The sequence below is a fragment of the Pithys albifrons genome, chromosome 2 (genome assembly GCF_047495875.1).
Source record: "Pithys albifrons albifrons isolate INPA30051 chromosome 2, PitAlb_v1, whole genome shotgun sequence".
Classification (NCBI taxonomy): Eukaryota; Metazoa; Chordata; class Aves; order Passeriformes; family Thamnophilidae; genus Pithys; species Pithys albifrons.
This window is the reverse complement of record NC_092459.1, coordinates 84634258-84657482: the sequence shown is the minus strand read 5'-3', so window position 1 is coordinate 84657482 and position 23225 is coordinate 84634258. Positions and strand designations below refer to the sequence as shown.

The window sequence follows — 23225 nt, the reverse complement described above, 5'->3', positions numbered from 1 at the left end:
GAAAATGCCATTTGTTACCATGTAAAGGATCTGCGGTGACACATTAGAGGGAATTCAGTCTGGAGTTGAAGGAGGATTGCATACAGTCAAGTCCTAGAAAAAGAATCAGAGCCAGAGTCCAGGCACAAAAGAATCCTGCTCAAAGTGCAAAGATTTCACACATTTATTAGAACAAGCAGTAAACAAAAATCTCCTAACTATAAAATCAAAATGTTCTCTAGTTCTATAGTCCTTGAGTATGCCAGACAGGAGAGTCACAGCATGAAGGGCAGATCGAGGTTCTTCTCACCAGTGCCGAAGTAGATGTAGCCATATTGCTTGGTCATTGGGACATGGTAGAACGTCAGTCCCAGCCACAGCAGGCTCCGCAGCACCACCACAGCGCCTCCCTTCTCTAGCTGGACACTCCAGGAGCCTGTGTGAGAAGATGTGCAAGTGAATCACTGGAAAAGAGAAGGGCAGTGTTCCTGGAACAAGCTGTCGCTAAGCTGAGAGAAGGGCTGCCATGGTTTCTGCCTGACCAATTAACTGCACCATGCTGCACTGGAGCTCGTGACACCTGAAAAGAGGGAAGTCAAGCACACCAGAAACCTCAATGATCTTTTTTTCTTTTGTCATTTCAGCACTACAGGCTGCCCTTGTTTCCAAATGTCTGTGTCTAGGTTCACATAGTAGCATATTCCCATGACTATGATGGTAATGTCGTATGTGTCACAGGAAGGGACCCCTCAAGCTCCAGACTGGTATAGCTGATCCCCAGGAGAGGCTGCAGCTATTCTTGACTGCTTCTTAGTGGGTAGCAGTTACTCTAACAAGCTCTGCCACCTACCTGGTCTAGCTAATAGTTATAGAAAGCCAAGATGAGCTATAGCAATCCTGCATAGGCATGAAATTTGTCCTTAAAATAAACTTTTAGCATTAGTGGGAAGAGAAAGAAGGTGCTTTCCTGATGCAGCAACTGGGAAAGAGGGAGAAAGTGAAAACAGGGTATTTCCTATCTCTGAGAAATTTATGGAAAAGATTCATTCTGTTTGGTCTTTTCTTGGCTCCACCATTGCAGAGGATGTGTGTGGTAGGGGCAAAGGGATTAGTTTCCACATTAGTTTTACTTTGGCTCTGCAGAGAAGGTTCAGAGCCAGTGTGAAAATGCAGTTTCTTCTGAATGCAAGGAGCTCTGAGCCACTGAGTATTTATTTTACATCTGACATGACAGCCTGGGAACTATGCCAGAGGGGAGGGGGCTGAAGAATCAGCTTGGATTGCATGCCGGAGGGCTAGGAGCTTCCAGGAGAAGAAAATACCAGCTTCAGCACCAAATCGGTAATGCCTAGAGGCTGCAATGTAGGGAAGAAGGTTCCTGCTGAATCTTCATGTAAAAGAAAAAGAAGCAAAGACTAATTTTTAAAACATTGCAGTTGGAGCTGTCAGGCTACTATTGGCCAGGAGTCAAGCAGTCAGCCTATCTGCACCCAAAGCCAAAATCTGCCAATTCCAGAGTAAGCAGAAGGCCCATAATGTGCTGGGCCAGTTAGGCAGTATTCATCCTTGTAGATAATTTTAGGCTCATCAATTTATGCTATGACTCATGCTTACTCATGTCATAGTTAGCCTGGGGAAGGGCTTCTCTGATTGCTGTCAATTGCCAGTCCTCCCTTTCCTACTTGTGACTCTGGCCAATTTCAGTCACATCCAACAAAGGCTGAAGGGCTGTAACACTATAACAAGTCTCCCCAGGAGGTCCAAGGGTTGACTGCAGCTCCTGAAGCTGTTTGGTCTGCCAGCAGTTGCAAAGAAGCACAGGCTATTAGGCTTGCCTGGCAGCCACGAGGCAGCAGCTAGCTGGGCAATCTGTGTGTAGCGTTGGGCTCTTGCATGCTCATGGTACATGTAGTCTCATACGCAGATCATGACAAACTACAGTAGTTGAAGGAAGGAGGGAAGTTCAGTGGAAATGTTTATGTGGTTGCTGCAGAATGAGAAAGGAACAACACAATTCAAAGCCCTGTAGAACCAGGTCTTGTGATTTGTGCTGCTCATCTGTTACTCTCTCTCTCTCTCCTCTTTGTATTTGTGTACTTTTCAAAAGTTTCTTGGACACCATTGTTTCACACGTCCCCTTCAACAGCAAGTTCCACAGGTTTGTTTTGCTATAATATGCACAAGTCCTGCATCATCTTTGATCTGTTAGTTCTCAAAGTACCCTCTTCAGTCTTGTGCAAACATGGAACTTGGTGAAGAGCAAGGATGCCTACTTCCTTTCTGACAGACCAGCTCTAGCTGCCTGACAGAAGTATGAGAGACATTCAGTCTTTTGACTCAGAGCATTTCTGCTCTGGAGAACTTCTGACTCACTCCACATTTCCACTAAAGACAAACAGCTGGGATTGCAGTAAAGCAGAGCACTACTTAATACAGGAGGGTCAATACAGGTGTGTGCCATATTTCAGCCTTACTTGCACTATGACATTCTTTGTGCAAGTCCTAGTTAAAACATGAGCTAGTGTCTTCACATACACAGCAACCCCAGTCTCCCATCCAGTCTATCCAGTGCCACACATACAGACACAAACTAGACTGGATCTTTTTCATACCTGGAGTAAAAACAGGTATTACGGTTCAACCACTGGGATTATAAATTCTGACTGAGTGGGTCTCTGACAAAAGCTGCATGTTCTTAAGAAGCTTCACCACTTGGATAGCATGGAAACCCAGATGAAGAACAAAACACTACAAGGCAGATCTTCCTGTGACTGAAGCACTACAGCCATCTGCTGTCAAAGGACAAGCTTTCGGTTTCTTGAACTTTGTTTCTACAAGTTTTCAGCATTTACTAGTGGTAGTAGCATGACAAGTGGCAAGCCAAAAGGTCTAAATGTAATAGTGACAAATAATTTTCTAGACTTCTCCTGTGAACTGACTTTGCTCCCAGCACAAGATTCTTGCAGCTTGAACTTGCAGAAATAATCTGCAAGCCCTTAATCCAAATACTGGTGGTTCTTGATTTGCAGGGAAGGGGAGGATGACAAACTTCTGGAAAAGTTTCTCTGCCAAAAAGATAATGGAATGAGGAACTCTCATTGTCTTAGATTTAGGAACAGTTCTCTGAGAAGCAAGTCTGTCAACAATAGGGCTGTGCCTTGCCTTGCTGGGTGCTGAAAACCTTTAGGGATTATCTCATTTGCTAATGCCTCCCAATGTACTGGAAGCATCCAACACCCTGGGTACATGTGATAGCTTGTACAGAGATAGATGATAGATAGATAGATAGATAGATAGATAGATAGATAGATAGATAGATAGATAGATAGATAGATAGATAGATGTTCACATACACACATGAACCTTCTGCCTCAAACTATTAACAAAGAACAAAAAGAAATGCCTGGAGCATGACAAATGGGAAAGGTGAGAGGGCAAAAAAGCATATTATGGCTCTTTGAACTGTCTCTAGATGCAGGCATCTTTTTGTTGGACAAATTCACAGAGGAGGTAGAGTAAATCAAGTTTTACATGATTAAATTCCCGTATCTGTGTTCTGGGACAATAGAGTACACAGATCCATGATGTCCTCAGAACATTTACCCAGTGACACACAGGGTTATCATCTCAGCGGAGCATTCACCAGCAGTTAACTCTGCTGATCAAAGGAACTTCCCATGCACCTTCACACCTGACAGAAATGGACAGGTGTAATTGAAGACAGCTCCATTCACTTTCCTGCTAGATCTCCGATGGCTGTGACGTGCAGCTGCTGCATTTCCTTAATGTCTGTCCAAGCTGCAGACTCAAATGGCTCAGATTTGTCATTTCACAACTGTGAGACCTTTGGGGAATATTATCATTGTTATACTTTCCAGCTCTTCTTTGACCCTTCATTCTCCATCTAATTCGATGCAAATATGGACAATAAAGTTTTACTGATGCTGCATAAGCCTTCCTGTGAAATGAGGACCTGAACAAAACAAACAGGTTACTTAAGGGCAACGCCAACTAGACTTGCACTACATAGGTCGAGAAGAGGAAAAAATTACAAGAAGCTGCTGAGAACTGTAATGTCGTTTTTACTCAGTTCTGGTTTTCAGCCAGCATGATGATTAGTCCTAGAGCTGCTCTTTATTCTGCAGAGCCACCTTTTACTAACCAGATCACTGGGGACATTTTTCTAACCCAATCATCAAAGGTGATTTATTCTATGTACTTTTCCAACACACAAAACCCATTCAGAAACTGCATTTGATACAAAATGCTGGTGTGTTTTCTAAGAGGACATGACATTAAAGTTCTGGAACCGACCTAGATTCTTTGGTCCTTTTGCTTTAAAGGAAGATATTAGAGACCATTATCTCAGCCCTTTCCCCCTTCTCTCCCTGCCTCCCCCCGATATCTCACCACATTAACAGTATTTGAGAAAATGGTGCAGAAAACAAAATGTGAAGTTGTGAGACATGGCGAAAGTTGTTCTCTTGGGACGATCCAAGGCAATTGTATTCTCTTCCATCACAGCCCAGATCTCACAATATTCAAACAAGATGCTTTTTCAGGCCCACTTTCTTGTAGGAATTTGAAATATAGATGTCATACATCACTCTGAAAGCACCTTGATCAGTAGCTAATGAACAATATGGAATAATAGCTCAAAATGAATATACCTTCTTTTCTCCTTCAAGAGAAAGTCTTAGAAATGCATTTAATAATACAATATAAAAAGGGATGAGGAGAATTATGAAAATTAAATCCTGGTTTTATTATTTCTTTTCTTTCACTCTCTTTTTTTTAAACTTCCCTGCTATTGCAGATGGTTCTTGGAATAAAATCATTGCATAGGTAGCTGTAGGTCTGTATGACTGTGAAAATGCAGAAGTGGGCTGCTGGGTTCCAATCCTTTCTAACATGGGCTAGGAATATCCCATGGCACTCCCTCTGTCAGAAAGTACCTCTCCTACTGGGAGGCTCAAACCATCAGTCTGCAAGGTACACCAAGACTCCTAGATAATCTATAAAAAAATTTAAAATACTGTTACTTGCATTGGAGGGAATACAATTAGAACTAGGAGCCAGCAAGTAAAATCTGGATTTCCTACAGTTAAAAACTGATTTTAACTTGCATCTACGTGTGAGCTGTGGCCTGTGCTGCCACTAAATCAGGCAGCAGAGTTAACTCATCATGCAAAGCTTGCTGAGATGCAGGGAACTGGAGGTCATTGCTCTCAGAGTAGAGATTTCCACCAGTAACACTGCTCTGGTGAGTTTCCCAATCTTCAAAATACATTTTTTAAAAAGAGCAAGTTAATTCTTAAGCTGCACCCAGCAAATCTAAGAAAGCCAAGCACTGTCTGTGCTGAAACTATTGCCCATTGCTGCTCCAGAAGGGAAGGGAGGGAGCTGCTGTGTGGGAGGAAAGAGCATGGGAAAAGCGTCCGCTGGATGAAGATCTGGAACTTCCTATTCCCTCTTTGGATCAGGCTGCAGCCTCCACCCCTCCAAACACAGGCAGGAATTCTGAGGAGTTCCTTACATCTTTTCCAAACATGAAAGTGCTTTGAAGATCCTGATGCTCACCCAGTGTTAAACCACTGCCTTTTTTTATGGCCCTTCAACAGCTGCCAGGACACCAGGGCTGAATTTCAAAAGTCAACCTCCTTCTCAGCTGCTTCTTCCTTTCCAGTCGCCAATAGAAATCCCTGTCTCATCCCCCATGTCTGCTTCAGCTATGGGCTGAATCTTGTAATCCACAGAGGCAATAGGATGCGTGAGACATGAGCTTTTAAACAAAACCCTTTTAAGAGGGCTGTTTGCAGAAGAACTTTCCTGCCATAACTGGTCCACTCTCAGTATGACCTCTTATAACATTGCTGCTTTGGAGGTGATTCAGCAATGCCTCATTTCAGTGCAAGCTTGAGAAGAAACAGCCTTAAGAGCTAGACAGCCTGATAGAGAGGCTCCACGTCGCAAAAGCTCACACAGGGTCATAAAAGTGACATTATCAATTCCTCTTCAAAGGAGGAAACGTCTCAAGGGAAAAGCAGCTACAGCGTGGTTGCACTTACTGTTAACACAATATGCTGCCCCAAGAGCAGGTCACAATGTATGTTCCTGCAGTTAGTCCTGAGTGACAGTCAAGTACGGAGATACAGGACAAATATTAACACCAGGAGAAGGGCAACATAACCATCTCCCTCTGCAAAAACAGCTGCCTCTTGGCTGCATGACCCCAAGCACTTAGTTCTGACAAAGCCTCACTACACCCATGGGATCTGGCTTTCATTCCCCTCCAACAGAAAATCCCACACTGGGAAGAGCTTCCTACTTCTAATTTGCTGTCTGTAGGAAACAGACAAATTGCAAAGCAGAGCAGCTGTAAATAAAGGTCACCGTGCTTTGGCTCACAACAAATTGTGCCACACAGACGTTTCTCGCGCAGCCTACCAGCCATAAGGACACATCCAAACACTCCTATGTGGGGCCCAGACTCCTTCATGCCACTTACTGGTTGCAAACTGAATCTCTTTCACTTGCTTGACACACCACCTGCACCCCATATGTTAACACTGCTGTCAATATTTCCAATTCCCCATATAACTATTTAATAATAATTAAATAAACACACAGACTGGCTACAGGTTCAGTACTATTTTTAAAAGCCTCCAGAGCCAGGAAAGCACAGCTTACAAACAGTCAGATGCTGCCAAGTGGCTCTTGCATGGTCCTAATGCCTGCCACATCCTTGTCACACAAATACAATCATGCCCAAACCCCAGAGTAAAATGATCTTACATCAGAGGCTTTTCTTCTCCATTACACTCTCCCACTGGGGACATGTCTGCAGTAGAAATGATTAAGACTGGCCTGGACCTTCCATTTATACACAAAGAACCCGTTTCCAGCTGACAAGGAAGACTTGGGGGTTGCAGTGCTGGCCCAGATGCACAGCATTTAGGTACCAAGTACTAGGTGAAATTCAGGCCATACTTAGAAATCTAACAACAGTGCTGCTTAATCCAATTGAAGCAGCCTCTGCCCTCATACCGTTATTCCCACCCTCATCACTCTCCCATCACAGAGACCACAAAAGTGTTTATTTACTGCTCAGTGAGCCAGGTCAGTGAAACAATCTGGCTAAAAAATATATTATACAAAAATAACGTTGTTTTTTCAGCTGGAATCTGGCTGCACAGCCAGCAATGCCAACACAAAAGAAGGGACAATACACAGACATAAATGAGCAGCAGAGGATGGGAAGGACTGAAAAAGCTAGCACAGAAGTAATACACATCAAATTACAGCCTGCCTTATAGCCCTGTTAGTTTGCCCCTTAGTCCTAAATCCACCTGATATAACAAAAAACAAAAGAAAAAAAAAAGGATTCTATTTAAGAAAAATATGCAGACTGCACAGAAAGCATCCAGAACAAAGATTTAGAATGGGGCTGCACACTGAAAGAAACAGCAAGACAATATGCAATCAAAACTTATAAGGAGTAGGAAAAACTGATTAAAATCCCTGCTATTTGTATTCTGACAATTCTAATACAGATCACTGTGTCTAGGGTCTTCTGTAGTAAATTTAGAAATTGCTCAGCGTGGCAAATCACCCTCTTTCCAAAGCACAAGTTTATGCTGGATCTCATCACACACCATATTTCGTGTTCAGCTGGTCGCTGTGGAAACGTTTTCGGAGCGTGCCAGGAGTCACGTAGCATCTACCTGGGGAGCCCCTGCATTAATCCGTCACCTTCGTGGGCTTCTCTGAGCCCATTGGCTGGTGAGAAAAAAAAGCAGCCTCTCGCCCCTCCCTGCTCCAAATGAAAGACGCTTCCTCTAAATCTTGCTACAGGATTTCAGGCTCAATTCAGCTTCTTTGGGGCTTTTGTCACCAAACAAATGTGATGTCTTTGAAAGAAAGATTAACAGTTTGATGAAAGGATGCAATGGACAGCTTTGTTCTAGCCTGCTTCCCCCTAGAGCTTTCGGTCACTGTCACTTTCTTACCCACGGGAGAATATCTGTCTGACTCTCAGAGGAGATTATGGCCACCTTGTAAGATTTTTCCTCTCCTCCTAACAAAGCACTGGCCACTTTGAGGAGGTGATAATGATGAACAGGGGCTGGATTAGAGGCAAAGAACCTCACATTGATCTCTGAATTCTGAGAGAACACAAAGCAGTCAATGCTGGGATTCAAAACCAACCAAATGCTTAGAGTACATCCAATTCGCTCTCCTGCAGGAGGGGCAAGGCCACAAGCCCTGTCAGTCGCCCAGTTGTACTTCTTACCTCATCATCAAATTAGCAGGGCTAGTTAAAAGATCTTGGGATGATGAACAGATGGCACAGATTATAGACTGTTGATGTTTTCGTATTAAACTGGATACGAATTCTGGACCCAAAAAGTTTACCTGTTTCTGAGAAGACTGTCCCACAGAGCATATCCACACAGTCCAGTGCAGTGTTGATACCCAAGCTAATGCTGAACACTAAGGACGGCTGAGCCATCTTTCAGTGCCTGACTTAGCCCAGCTATCTCTGCACAGCACAACTGCTGTACAAATATACCCACAGATGAACTGTCCCTTGTCCTTTTCCCTCCAGACACAGCCACACACCCCTTCAGCATGCAGAATTTCAATCTATGTGATATATACATACAGTAAAACAAAACAATGTCCAGTGACTTCCTCCCTGCAAGAGCTCTATGGCCAAAGGGGCAGCAAACAGCAAAGCAAAGCTATATTTTGGGCTGGCACCAATGCCAACAGCTGTGCAGGCAGGAGCTGCCACTCATTACGTGGAGCCCCTTCAGAAATAGATCACTCCTAGCAAAAGCTGACCTTGTTCTGACTTCAATGACACACAGCCTGTCCGAGGAGTTCCCCCACAAGTAATTTTTCATCATTTGGTAGAGAAAAGATTAGGCCAAGGCTGACGGATGTGGTGATAAAACTACAACTTCTGCTTCTATGAGGTTTTACCAGCATTTCCCATCAGTTCAGCAAGAAGTTCATCTCCTTTTCATGTCCAATGAACCAGGAGCTGAAATGGAGACAGGGTGGGTCATGATTTCTTTCACTGAGGAGAAAAAAAACTTTAAATACAGTCCCTGGATAGTAGCTATGAAGACTCTGCTTCTGTCCTTGTTCTTTCACTACAGCAGTCAGGAGGGCGAAGGACTCCACCACAGCTCTCAGTTGATGGGCAGCCCTGCTCCAGTATAAACTCATTCAAGACCTCTGACTAAACAAGGCCCCTGAGGTGATACAGATACAGTGAATGCACTGCTTTATTACCCATAGAGATGAAGCCCAAGGAAAACAGACTCCTTTCCAGAAATTAAAGCAGACCATGATCAGCCAGTCAAAAGCTATAATACTAGCTGGCTCTGGAGCCTACCTGCTGTGCTGCCACGGGAGAGGTTCCAATCTGATCTTGAACTCCTGAGCTGGCAGCGCCCCAGGCTTGTAGGAGGGACATCTTGTCTTCCCTCCAGGGAACTCTCTTGGGTCACAGCAGCGATGGCTTTAACAGCCTCTAAAGCCTCCCAGTTCACACATCGCCAGCAAAACGAAAGACTGCCTCTACTTTTGAAGGATGTAGGGGACACTCTTATGTATTTGTGTATGTCCATTGCATCCTTGTGATCACTAAGGATGCTAAGAAATCTATTGAAAAGCCCAATGACAATTCCAGAAATTGCCCAAGCTTGGAAGGGGAAGAGTATCTTCTCCATACCTACAATTCAGAAGGCCAGTATATCATACACAGTCTGAAAACTCAGGCCATTCCTTCTCGGTTTGATGCTGCTCTTGGTGCTTTTCTTTCTCAATTTTACTTTTCTGTGGTTTCCTTTCTGTGCTCACTGACAATGCTGGCACCATAGTGCACCCTGCTGGAAGATAGGAGCTATAGCCATCTTGGAATTATTTCTGGGGATGGCCAACTTCAGTTTTAACACAGAACTTCAGGTACCAATCCTTTTACCCCCTGAGCCAGTTACTGGGTTCGATTTTCGGATCTGAAATCCGACTGTTCTGATGCATAGTAATCTGTTTTACTCCTTCTCTAACATTGTGTTCTAAAGCTTGTTTGTCAAAACCACTTGTAGAAATGTCAGGTGACTCCATGGGATACTGTAGCTCAGTTTCACACATACACCAAGCCCCTAAGGATCATTCTGACAAGGAATTAGCATAGCTGTGAGTCATGCTAGAGATTTCAGTCTACGTTTTGGCTATCTCTTTTTATCCTTGCAAACACGAAGCACTGCCCTCTCATTTATTATGAGTCTTTTAGTTTGGATTTCAGAGAGACAGCTTGAAAAGCCTTGTCCCCGTGTGGCTCTTGGCAGGCTAAGAAGTAAAGTGCTCTTGCTCTCGGCTTTCACAGAGCTGGGGAGGTGCTGCTTATTGTTAAGCAATGAAAGAGGAGGGCTCAGGTCACATCTGTGAAATGTTAGCAGAGAAGGGAGGCTGGGTGAAAGTAGGTGGCCAGCACAGCATAGCACTTTGCTGGATTTTGTAAGGCCACTGGGGAGATAGGCAGCCATTTGTCTTAGAGCCCTGATAACGGGCCCTTGCGCTCTGCTGGCGGGCTGGGCTGTAAATACCTCTGCAGACACAGGCTCTTCAAATGGCTGGAGACCGAGGCTGATAGGGGATTAATCGCCTTGAAGACTGGCGGGGGGAAGGGCCAAAAGGGAGTTAATTAGCTGTGTTAATGCATGGAGATAAAGCAGGTTCGTGCCTCCTGGCCTTCCTCCTTCCTGCACCCGGGCTTTGGGGACAGCCAAGTGGGGCTACCAAAGTGGCCCTTGAGAGTGGCCACAGAAAATATCTCCCAGTTAGAAATGCAACCCTACATTTAGAAATGCAACCCCTCCATCTTCAAGGGCCCATTAAGAACCAGCTTTTGCTAAACCGATAAAGAGCGTGCCAGTGAAGCTTAGAGGACAGGAGGTTAGCATTCTAACCCAGGCTACTGTTCAGCAAGTTTACAGAAAGGCTGGTGCCCAAAGTATTCAGCCAAGGAACCGGCCACAAAGCCCTTTGTCTGTAATGCTGTATAAGGACTTTTCCAAAGCCACCATACTTTCAGATGAAGACACAGAGCTACAGACCATGTGGCTGTCACTTCCTCCACAGTTAAAATGATAAAGGAGCTGAAATGATCTTCTGTCTAGGTACTTCTCCTCTAACTTAATCTTGAAACAGCAAGTAGACAAGACTCATTATGGTGCATCCTGTCCCCGTACACCCATTCAGATTGATGCTATAAAATTTCTCCCATCATTAGAGTCAGCAATTACACCTGAGAGGTCTCAGTTCCCCAGATTACTATCCTCAATGGATAGCAGCAAGTCAGGAATCTCTTTAATCCTCTTTTGAGCCTTCATGCATCATAGTTCGGGAAGCAAAGCCAGATGTACTGAGCTGACTCGCACTTAAGGAGTCACTGTCTCAGGAAACCATTGTCACCTTTATGTTATTGTCACCAGTAATGAAGAAGCCCAAACTGAACATTATCCTCCATAGCTGTCACAAAGCTTATGTCCAGGAATACCAGGAATCTGGACTCCTACATACCACTGCCCATTAAACTGAACTCAGTTACTCACATCTGCAACTATCAACTTATATTTGCATTTGGCTGAAACACAGTTTCCAGGAAGACATCCAGCATGATATGAAGATACCAAGAGACAGAGGCTCATCCATTACCCTTGCTAGCTGGTGATCATTTCACTGTTAAAAATTGTATCTAATTGTTCATTTTAGTTCTTCTGGCTATAATGTTTAGCTGCTGATGCCTGTTTTGCCTTTCTCTGCTATAACAAATAGATCTCCAGTACTCAATACTTAAAGTCCACAGAGTAATTACAGAGTGTCATACAGCCATTCTCATGGTCTTTTCCACAAGATAGACAGATTGAACTGTTTATGTCTTTCACCAGCCCTTGAACAATTTTGTGACTCTCTTCTGCAACTCCTCAGTTCTGCAATGTGCAGTAATCCAGTCCTGATTCCACTAAGAGTATATACAAAAACAGAGTCCCCTCCCTGTTCCTATTTGCTACGCCCTTGTTTATATATCTGCAGATCAAATTACCCATTTAGGTCTCAGGATCAGATTGGGACCTGATGTTCAGTGGGTTGTGCCTGGATGTCTTCTCAGAGCTACAGCTTCCAGAATACAAATCTGAAAGTCTGGCTTCCAGTCCTCACTCTTAGATAAGTGACTTTGCAGGTAGCTACACCAAAATGTACTGTATTTCAGTAAGCCCAGTTTTCCAAATTTCTGTATCTACCCTGCCCTTGTCATTATTTGTCTCTCCACTGACCCTCTACTTCTAGATCATTTATAAATAAGCTGAAGAGTATCAATACTGGTACTGGTCCCAGATGAAGCCCCTTCTGGGAAATACACCGATTCAGTGATTTCTGAATCTCAACGACTAATGAAGATTAAGTTTAGGGGAAAAAATCTGCAATGCTGGGATTTATTAAAGGTTAGTATGCCCCAAGTCTCCTGAGATAACAATTTCAGAAGTAATTGATTTGACTGCCATTTTAATTTTTTTGACTCACAGACAAGGTTGTTTAACTCTTCCCTCCCTTAGCAAAGTCTGAAAAATGTCTGAAAGAGTGTTATTGACGGTGTTCAATGTGAGTCCATATTCTTTCCAAAAACAAACCAGAAAAAATATTGAGCACTTCTGCCCTTCCACATTGTTACCAGCCTTTTTACCATCACCATTTAGTGACAGTTTCCAATAGCATTCCTACGCTTTCTTTTCTTCTCAGTATACTTGAAATAAATCTGCCTTACCGTTGTTATGGACTACTCCAGCTTATTCTGTCTCTCTTTGTCATTTTCTATTCATTATAAATTCCAAGTTATATCAGTCATTAATTGTTCCAAACTTTCTGCATTTCCTTTTATATGTCTTTTTTAATTCTAATTTCTGCTCTTATTCCACAAGTGAACTATGGTAGGCTTTCAGCCAAAAGGAGCTATTTATTGACGAGGAGTCATGACTTTGGAAAAAAGTCTTCTCATATAAAATCTAATTCCACTCATATATTTTCCTATCCAGACACACCTCCCTACCCACATCAGTTTTTAATAGTGTCCTGTCAGTGTCCCTTATCTTCATATCAAAGTGATCTGAGTAAGTAATCTGTAACAAACTCTCAGAGTCAAGTTAGTGTTTTTCTGAACTGTGGTTTGAAAGCGCCAAAGAGCTGCATTCTCCACCCCTGTCTCACTTCCTCCCCAGCTTTCCACTCTACACCAGTACCTCAGGCTCTCACTCCCTTTCTTTATCCTGCCAGAATGGAGCATAGTCTGATCTGATACCAGGGTCACAGTAAAATCAACCTTCCCTCTCCATTTTCACTTTGCCCATCATGTCACTGCCTGACAAGTGACTATTATTTCATATCTCCAAAGCATTAGGTCATCAAGTGAAAATGCAGTAGGCATGGTAGGAATTATTGCTATTTGCTTTGCCGTTCCATTATCTACAAGCACATGTAAAACTGCCACAACCCTCGTTCCTGAAATACTGTTTCAGTTTCCAAACTCCTTGCTGCAGAAAGGACCACGATGGCAATGTGCCAGCAGCTGAAAGGTCACATCTAATTGTGCATAAAGTTGAGCAGATTGTCTGCTTAGACTGGAGCAAACAAGCTTATCTTTAATGCAGACATATGGCCAGCAAAACCTACAGATCCCAGCATGCAACGTGCTGGCCAGCTGGCCATTTGGATCAGAATGAAGCTTTACATGATCTGATACTGTAGTGTCAGAAGATCAGTATTGCAACCCCCCCATATTCATACTTTCAAGACAAGGTTCTCATTTCCCACTTTTCTTTACAATCGTTTTTAAAAATGTATTTTTAAATTTTTTTTAATATAAGCTAAGTCACACAGTCACTTGTCTGTGGGAGCTGAGACACCAAAACTAAACAGACAGACTCAGGGTATGATTAAAGGAGGAGCATCAACATATTCTGAACTCTTAAAAGTGCACAGATAACCTGATAGACAGACACACAGACAGAATTTGGAACCTGAAAACACCACAGATATCACTGGTAAAGATAAGGATGGCAGACAGTTTTGTTACAAAACTCCAGGTTTTCTAATTTTGCACTAAACTCTGCTAATACCATTGTTGCCTTTATTCAATCCACTTTTAACTTCCTTTCTTCCCACTTCTCAGCTGTCATAAAAGATGTTCTCTCTGCCTCCAACTTTCCATTCTGCAAGACACCTCTGCTCTCCTATAATGACATGCCATACATTTTATGACAGTTACCCCCTTGACAGCCATCACAGATGCTAAGTTTCCAATTAATAGAGAAAACTACTCCAAGAGAGTTGTTACTTTTAGACAGGTTAAAATCAGCCCTTAATCTCTCAGTCCTGTTCCTTAGATGCTAGAGGAATTCAAGCCAATGCAGGCTGGGAGCATCACTCCAGTGTTGCTTATCCACAGTCCAATTCTTGTGTATTTGTTGAGGACAGAGACAATTCTGGCTTCAGTCACAATTCCAGTTGTCATAGGTTTGACAGTTCCTAAGTTCCCACTTCTGCTCTGACAATAACTGCTCAAGAGAGGATCTAACCAGGAAAGGCAAGAAAAACTTCACGTCCAAATGAGGGGATTTGCCAGAGTTATGAGCAACACATCAGGAAATAGACAAAGCACTGTCTGCTTTTTCTTCTCAGTCAGGACCAACACCCACTGTCACAGCTGAAGTAATCCAAGAACCAGAGTTTGAGTGCCTCACAACCAGGACTGAGTGACTTTGGCAGAATCATGCTGATAAAAGTCAGCAGAAAGCCTCTGTCTGCCTGCTATTTTTCCCTGCCCCATATTTTCACAAGCAGACAGTACTTTTAGGCAACCTGAATGCTTGTCAAAGGAGGGTAGGTTGATCTTTCTTTAGTGTCAGAGCTCCTATCTGCATGTGATAGAGTGCAATTAGAGAGGTTAGTGATGCCTTGCTAACCCTGTAACTAATTCCTCCTGTCTTACCTCTTTCACTTGACAAGCTTATTCCATCAGTCCTCAGACTCAGTCCAAAAAAAGAGCAGGACAGAATAACCAGAGCTACACAGGCACCATGATGAATCTTCTCTTCCATTAAAAAGCACTCAGCTGCACTTGAGCTCAGGTAGGCCCTGAGAGGTAACTTTGTTTGAGGAGACTGAGATCTGTATTAACAGCAACAACCTCGTGGGAAGGGGCAAAGGTTCATGATGCTCACACAGACCACAGGTTGCCACGGGAAGACAAATGTGACGATGGTAAAGTTGAGCTCCACTTTCTATCTGCCACTGGCTAAAATACAGCTACAAGCCAAATTTGATTTACAGACTTCAATAAAACCCCCATTTTCATGTCTTAACACATAGCATGTCTCCCTGCCACAAGGGAGGGAGGAAAAAAGGGGGGAGCGGGGGGAAGGCAAACAATAGCAACACCTGAACTGCCATACAAAACGGCAGCTAAAATTTTCTTAGGAGGTATCTAGGAACTAATCCCTCTTGCAATACTCCTTTGAGTCAAAAGGATCTTCTCAATGAGCCTGTGTATGTAAAAACGCACAGTCTCTCCAGACTACACCTTTGGAACACGACTGCAGCAAGGACACTCCCAGTAAGTTGAATAGTGGTTTAGATTTTAGAGGGTTTTGCTTTGTACAGTCAAAAATGTTCAGAATTCAGGCAGGAGCTACTAGTTTCATTCTCAGTTCTTTTTTGCCAAAGGAGAAGGGGAGTGAAGAGAGAGAGTGAGTTTGAAAAGCTATTTACAACATTGGCAGTTCACTGTCCTTCCATTCAGATCCATCTGGCACAGGTCATCTGCTATTCTATCCTACTACTCCAGGACAGGAATAAAAAAGCAAAACTAAGTTCTGACTGTGTCCCTAGAATCTTCCTAGACAGCAGGTATGCAAACACTTGGTCCAATCCATAAAAAAAGCAGAAAATCAGCAAAAAGTGGTTAGAAGGAAACAAGTCATTTCCATTCCTTCAGAGAAATACCCTGTCAGAGGAATCCCTGGAAACTGCTTTAAATATATTTAACAGTTGTCCCGCAGAACAGTAGAGTCATGAACTGAAGATACATTCCAATATGCACATCTTTTTTCTCCTTCCACGGTTTCCAATCCCACCAGAGTACAGACTATTCCACGCTACAGCATTTCTAACAAAGTTTATCAAATGAATCCAGCCCCTCAGAGATACTAGTCTGGTGTTAATGAGAGCCCATTTAGATAAAGAAGAGCAATACTGAGTGGGACAAGAGGTGTGAAATATTTCAAACCAGCATAAATTCCAGTTATCACAGGTGGAGTTATCTGTCCCCATAGGGACACCAGTTGTCACAGGCTTTACAGGAGTCAGAAAAGAGTGTGACACTCAAGCAGAGGAGTTAACTGCTGGTCAAGGCTGCTGTGAGGACATGACAGCCCTGGTAAACTGATATCTTACTATTAAAAGCAATTAGAAATTATTTAGATGGGAATTAGCTACACTATTTAGTAAAGGATAAAGTTCCTTTACAGATCAACAGAAGCATCTCCCAAGCATACCACCTCTACAGTAACCCACATAAGTCAGTTTGGTGTTTCCCAGACTACTCAAACTGCCTTCCCTTTTATTGAATATTTTGATTTTCCTACTTTTACCTTGTGGGATATCATGCTCCAGAGAATCTAGAAAGTCAGTGGATGGGTCCAGGTCAGCCTTTTCCAGCAGTGTTTTATTCTTCAGGTTAACAGGTTCAGTGAAATGGAAATAGGAACTTAACTTTTTTGCCTCCACCAAAGACAAACCTGCAAACAACCATTGGCGACCATTAATACAGTGAACTAGGGTAACATTCATTATGCCATCAAGTATAATGTTGTTTCTCTAACGCCCATAGCATAAGACAGAATCACAATCTTTCTCCAGTAGACTGGAGAAGACCAGTGTCTTGTCAGAAAGAGGTGTCAGTACTCTCTGGTGCTCTGCATTGCAGACTATACTGACTGTAGCACAGATAAGCAATGGGCCTAACGCTTGTGCCCATTTGGTTATATCTCATATCTAGATGGAGAATTCCCGACAGCTACAATTGCTAAACACTGATATAAACTACAGTTTATACAGACATGTGATACTACAGGTTTAATGACTCAGAGCCATTACTGATTCTTCTCTCACCATCCAGAGTTGAATCATGCACCTGAACATAAATGGCACTGGAATCTCTCCTCCCTGTTCATCTTACCCAAGGAAAAAAAAACTGAAATCAAAACATCAGCTAGAGAAAGTCAACTTAATTTACAGCTTTTATGATCAAAGTTGATACTGATAAAGACAATGAGAAGTTACCTTCAAAGTGTCTGTTTTCGCGTACAGACCCAAGAGGAGTCTTCACAAATGCCCCCCGGGGGACAATACCAACTGCTTTGTCTATCAGTTCTATCGTAGCTATGAGGCGAGCCTCCTCCTTCATCACAGGCTTTAAATGAAAATAGGGAAATTTTAAAGGCAGGGCTTTCCTTGGGTTTGTTTCTGAAAACAAAGTGGAGGCAACAGTAGAAACCACAATGGACTCATCAGCTTGAAGCCCAGTAGGGCTATAGGAGGACCACAAATCAGATAGTTTTTTCTCATAAGATATGACAGAAAATATGAGTAGGGGCAGCAAGTTTAGGTTCACCAGAGAGCTAACTATCCCTCTCTTGATCCATTCTTTCCTCCCTCTCAATAAAGCTACTTATGACTTGTCTATTTATTTGTGAAGAATGGTGCCTGCAGTTACTACTAAGGCTTCAGAAACTGCAGTGAGGATCTGTACCAATTATGCATAATAAAGCATATTATACTATTTCTGAGCCCTGCAGAACTCCAGGAGCAACTGAAGTAAGAGTTCAATTAAGAAGCTGCTGCTGCACAATGACAGAGAAGAGGAAATTGTGTGTTTTCTGCTTGACCACGGGCTCAGGCTGCTTATTTACAACTATGGAGGAGAAGGCACCACCTGCCCAGTGTGAGGGGCACAACAGTAGCAGAGAGTTCAAAGTGTTTTGCTGTGTTTACCTCCGTATCACGGTCAAACAACAATTCAGCAGCTTCTGCGTTTATTTCAGCGAAGTTGTACTCAAAGGACGGATCCCCCTGAAAGCGGCCCGTCAGCAGCTGGGCCCGCGCCACCATCTCCCTGGTGGCCGGCGTCAGGAGGCTCCAGTCCAAGCAGTTAAAGCTGCCAACGACAAGCAGGACGCAGGGCCGGGCCCATTAAAGCACTCGATGCCTCTCCAGACCCTCAGGGCACAGAGAGGCTCCTTCCAGGAGACCCGGACAGCAGCCCCCGCCTCCCTGCCCTCCCCACCGTCCCCGGCCCCCGCGTCCCGCCCGGGCCGCACCTGTAGAGGCGCCTGCGGTGCGCGGCGCGGTTGGGGCCGAACCCCTCGGCGATGTAGTAGGCGCCGCGCACGCCCTGGATGCAGCCCCAGAACCAGACCCGCTCGAAGCGGTAGTCGCGCTGCAGCAGCGGCAGCGACAGCCCCAGCGCCGCTCGCTTCTCCGGGCTGAGCCCCGCACCGCCGCCCGCCACCAGCGCCAGCGCCGCGGGCAGACACTGCGCCTCCATCGCCGCGCTGTTGCCGGGCGACCGCCCCCGCCCCGGGCACGCCGATCCTTCCCCTGTACTCTGCGCTGGTGAGGCCACACCTTGAGTATTGCGTTCAGTTCTGGGCCCCTCAGTTCAGGAAAGGTATTACTGGGGGATGGAACAGGACCAGAGAAGATCAACAAGGCTGGTGAAGGGACTGGAGCACAAGTCCTGTGGGGAGAGGCTGAGGGAGCTGGGGTTGTTTAGCCTGGAGAAGAGGAGGCTCAGAGGTGACCTCATCACTGTCTAGAACTACCTGAAGGGAAGTTCTAGACAGGTGGGGGCTGGTCTCTTCTCCCAGGCACTCAGCAATAGGACAAGGGGGCACGGGCTCATGCTCTGCCAGGGGAAATTTAAGTTGGAGATCAGAAAGAAATTCTTTCCAGAGAGAGTAATCAGGCATTGGAATGGCCTGCCCAGACAGGTGGTGGATTCACCATCCTTGAAGGTTTTTAAACAGATTGGACGTGGCACTGAGTGCCATGATCTGGTAAAGGGACTGGAGTTGGACCAAGGGTTGGACTTGATGATCTCGGAGGTCTTTTCCAACGCAATCGATTCTAGGATTCTATGACACCGCCAGGCAGGCTGAGCCCTGCCAACCCCACCAGCCTGTGCCAGGCCTCTGACCCTGGGGAGAAAGCAGGGTCCCCCAGGATTAACAGGGACCACAGGCTGCTCCCCACGCCAGACCTGGCACAGCTAACCCCGCTGAGATGCTGTCACTAAGCACGGCGAGGATGCAGTTGCGGGTGGCACACCGCACACCTGCTCCTCTGCTTCAAGAGGCCTAAATCCAAAGCCAAGCCCAAAATACAGGAGGGCATACAATTACATTGTACCATCGCTAGAATACCACAAAAGGCTCCATTTTCCTCGTTCCTTGCATGAGCAACAGCCAAAAGAAAACAAACAACCCTCCTGAAGCTCACTGCTTTACAATATCACTTAGAGATCCAGGGAAGGGCCACAAAGTTGATAATGGGACTGCAGCACCTCCCCGGGTAAAACAGGGGCTGTTCAGCCTGGAGAAGAGAAGATTGCCTGGAGAACTCATAGCTTCATTCAGTATTCATAGCTTCCCAGTATTGAATGGGGCCTGCTGTAAAGCTGGAGAGGGACTCTTCAGCGGGAACCATAGGGATAGGACAAAGAGTAATGAGTACAAATTGAAAGAGGTGAAAATTAGGTTAGATATTTGGAAGAAATTTTTTGCTGTGAGGGTAGTGAGGCCTTGGAACAGGTTGCCCAGAGAGGTTGTGGATGCCACAACCCTGGCAGTGTTCAAAGCCAGGTGGACCCTTACCCTGACTCCACCTGGCCTGGTGGGAGATGTCCCTGCCCAGGGCAGGGGGAGTTGGCACTACATGATCTTTAAGGTCCGTTCCAACCCCTTAACATTCTGTGATTCTGTGATCGTATCTAGCTCATGTACCTCTATAAATGAAAGGCTTATTTATAAATGACAGCATTTGGATTGCTCCTTGGTAGCTCATTTTGCTGAATCACATACACAGATAGACATCCAGGAAACAACTCCTGCCCTAAAAATCTTGCAGTCTGGCTTAACACAAAATGCAATAAATAAGTAATGAGATTGTGCAGCTGCTTAGACAAATAGAATTTCTGTTTGACGTCTTCAGGAAGTTAAAGCTTTTATATGTGTGCATTATATAAATAAATATGTGTATGCACTTACATTTAAATCCATTGTCAAGTCATAAATTCTTTCTTTTTAATCCGTTTCCTGTAACTTCTAAGGAAAACACTGATCCTGGGACCAATGCCTGTAACAGTTGTCACCTGGTTTTTTTGTCAAGCAAGATGTTTAATGAGCTGTAGAGCACACGATCTGACCCATTAGCTTTACTTGTGCCTCAAAAAAGGCAGCTGGGTTCCTGAAGATTAAATACCTCTCTGTGACGTGAATCAGGCAGAACATACAGGAGGGACCGCATACTTTTTGTCCATGCTGTCACCTACCTGTGCCATACTCTGATTTCCTCAATGGAATAGGAATTTTCGGGTTTTGTAGATTCATTAATCACTGATTTCTCTAGAACTGTGTTCATATTTTATGTTAGGGCTATGATCTGACCAGTAAACAGCAGAACTTCAAGCCAAACATTTCATGTGAGTCAGAGAGGCAACCCAAGACCATAATGAATTTTTGCCACTGTCAGCCACAGCTGGATTCAAACCAGATGCTAACAGCTGAGAGGCTCTTTAGCTTGTTAGGGATCTTCTAAGCCACCCAGTCTCTAGTCTTTGCCTGTCCTGACTGAAGATTATCAAGAAGGAAATCTATAGCTTAAGGAAATTCTTCCTGGTTCAGTAAAGTCTGGTGGGTAACTGTACTCTGCTTTCCTTTGTCTTGACCCCAATTACTAAACACTGATAAGGATCGAGAAATAAGTGGTTGCATTATTTAACAAATGAAAGGTCAAAAGCACTGCTATTCAGTAAGGTCAAAGGTTACCATCACTGTTATTAAACAGTTTGAAAGCAGTTTCTCCCATTCTTTGCCATCCCAGGCTCAAACAGGAAGCTGCTCAGCAGTCGGGCAGCTAGGAGGGAAGAGAGGCACCAGGCATCATTCAGCCAGCTGCTGGCTAGGTAGCTTTTCTTAGACACCTGCTTCAGCAAGGGAAGTCACCACAGCCCAGCAGCTCCCATCAGAATCACAGAATCATAGAATCAATTGGGTTGGAAAAGACCTCCGAGATCATCAAGTCCAACCTTTCGTCCAACTCCAGTCCCTTTACCAGATCATGGCACTCAGTGCCACATCCAATCTCAGTTTAAAAACCTCCAGGAATGGTGAATCCACCACCTGTCTGGGCAGCCCATTCCAATGCCTGATTACTCTCTCTGGAAAGAATTTCTTTCTGATCTCCAACTTAAATTTCCCCTGGCAGAGCTTGAGCCCGTGCCCCCTTGTCCTATTGCTGAGTGCCTGGGAGAAGAGACCAACCCCCACCTGTCTAGAACTTCCCTTCAGGTAGTTCTAGACAGTGATGAGGTCACCTCTGAGCCTCCTCTTCTCCAGGCTAAACAATCCCAGCTCCCTCAGCCTCTCCCCAGCTCCTCAGTTCTTCCAGAGAACTGAGCTCTTCTGCCTTTGCACAGAACATGCATCTTCCTGTGTGCCAAACAGCTTCAGTTCCTCCCAGCTCCATCCTTTATTGCTGGCATCCTTTTGGGTGAGAAACCAAGCTCAGGTTCCCTTCCACTCATCTCAGGCAAGGTACAGAACATCGGAGCAGCACCAGAGTTAAACTACTTGAAATCCATGTAAGTAGCTGCTGTGTGCGCAGTGACTCCTCTATGCTCACACAGCTTCATAAAACATTTGAAAATATATATAAATATATACATACACCTTATCTCAAAAGGAAACCAAATAGCTATCATTCCACATCACTTCAGTTTCTGCTGGTACACATTAAGAAGGCTGTCCTCAAAATACTCTTGCAGGAAAACTGTTGCACTGTCCTAGGCATCCATTTGGCTAATACTGATCACAAGTTATACTGCTACCCATCACTCGCCTTTTCGTGTGGTAGGGATAATCTGCAGCTGGTTCTGATGCAGCAAAAAACAGATAGGGGTCATTCATCTCAGGTGTGTTAAATATAAAGTCTGCTTTTCCTCCAGATTATCTCAAAAGTTCAGACTCTATCAGCTTTGAATCATTTTCCTGCACGTAAGTCGTTACTGTATAAGGATAGTAAAAGATAGTAAGCAAGAGAGGAAAGTAGAGAGTTTTTCTGAATAGGGAAGGAGTGATAGATGGCTGCTTGTCAGGAGGGGAGGAGACTATGGATGACAAACAGCTGAACAAACTTCAAGAACTGCAAAGTGAAGTCTTGAGCTATGCTGAGCACAAAGTAAGGAACTAGAGCCAAGTAACAGTTTAACAGCACCAGAAGGGATCAGGGATGTCCCTACCTGATATAGTACATACGCTTTCCTCTCTCTTGGAAATTGTACTAAATATGGAAAAACTCTGGGAATACTTTGACTGCAAACTGTTCAAAGGAAAAATATGTGGGTTTTTTGGCTGGGCCAGGACCAATGCTATTTTCTGCATTAGTGAGACCTGAGCTAGCTGTGTGCAGTCATGGGGAGACTCAGAGTGGAAGGGGTGAAAGTGTAGTGTGTGCCTTGGGCTGGGCTCTTCTGCTTCTGGAATCCCTGCAACAGCATTCTGGGTAACAACTCAGTAAGAAATCAGGCTAGTAGGTCAGGATGGGAACAGCTGTACTGAAATACAGAGGAAATCTGCAGGATGACTGTGACAAGCCTTCCCAGAAGGTTCTCTTTGGCATAATCCTGGGCAGGCAATATGCCCAAAAAAGTGTTTATCCTGCCCTTCTCAGGAAGAGACAGGCAAAAGAGCCAAAGAGCTTTGTCTTTTTGTGACGTGAGGTTTTCTATGTTTTTAAGGCTCATTTCCTGCTTTTCATCACTCCCCTAACAGCACCTGTCATCCTGACTGCTCTTGGCACAGAGGGCAGGTAAAGAGTCTACTGGGGTAAGAAATGCCAAT

The 23225-nt window shown here is 44.4% G+C and overlaps 1 protein-coding gene across 1 annotated transcript; it reads right to left on the bottom strand.

The window, feature by feature from the left end:
* Window positions 1-139: 139 nt before the first annotated feature.
* Window positions 140-18663, bottom strand: RSPH9 (radial spoke head component 9). The gene is made up of 5 exons (XM_071576159.1): window positions 18426-18663; window positions 18100-18262; window positions 17389-17518; window positions 16698-16844; window positions 140-415 (listed from the first exon to the last, which is right to left on the bottom strand). The coding sequence occupies exons 1-5, from the start codon at window positions 18650-18652 to the stop codon at window positions 255-257; spliced, it is 828 nt and encodes a 275-aa protein (XP_071432260.1). The 5' UTR covers window positions 18653-18663; the 3' UTR covers window positions 140-254.
* Window positions 18664-23225: the final 4562 nt, after the last annotated feature.

Coding starts and splice junctions, on each gene's coding strand:
- RSPH9 (XM_071576159.1), bottom strand. CDS start 18,652: ATGGAGGCGCAGTGTCTGCCCGCGGCGCTGGCGCTGGTGGCGGGCGGC. Junction 16,845..17,388: donor CGAAAACAGACACTTTGAAG/GTAACTTCTCAT, acceptor GGTTGTTTGCAG/GTTTGTCTTTGGTGGAGGCA. Junction 416..16,697: donor GGAGCATGATATCCCACAAG/GTAAAAGTAGGA, acceptor CTTCTCACACAG/GCTCCTGGAGTGTCCAGCTA.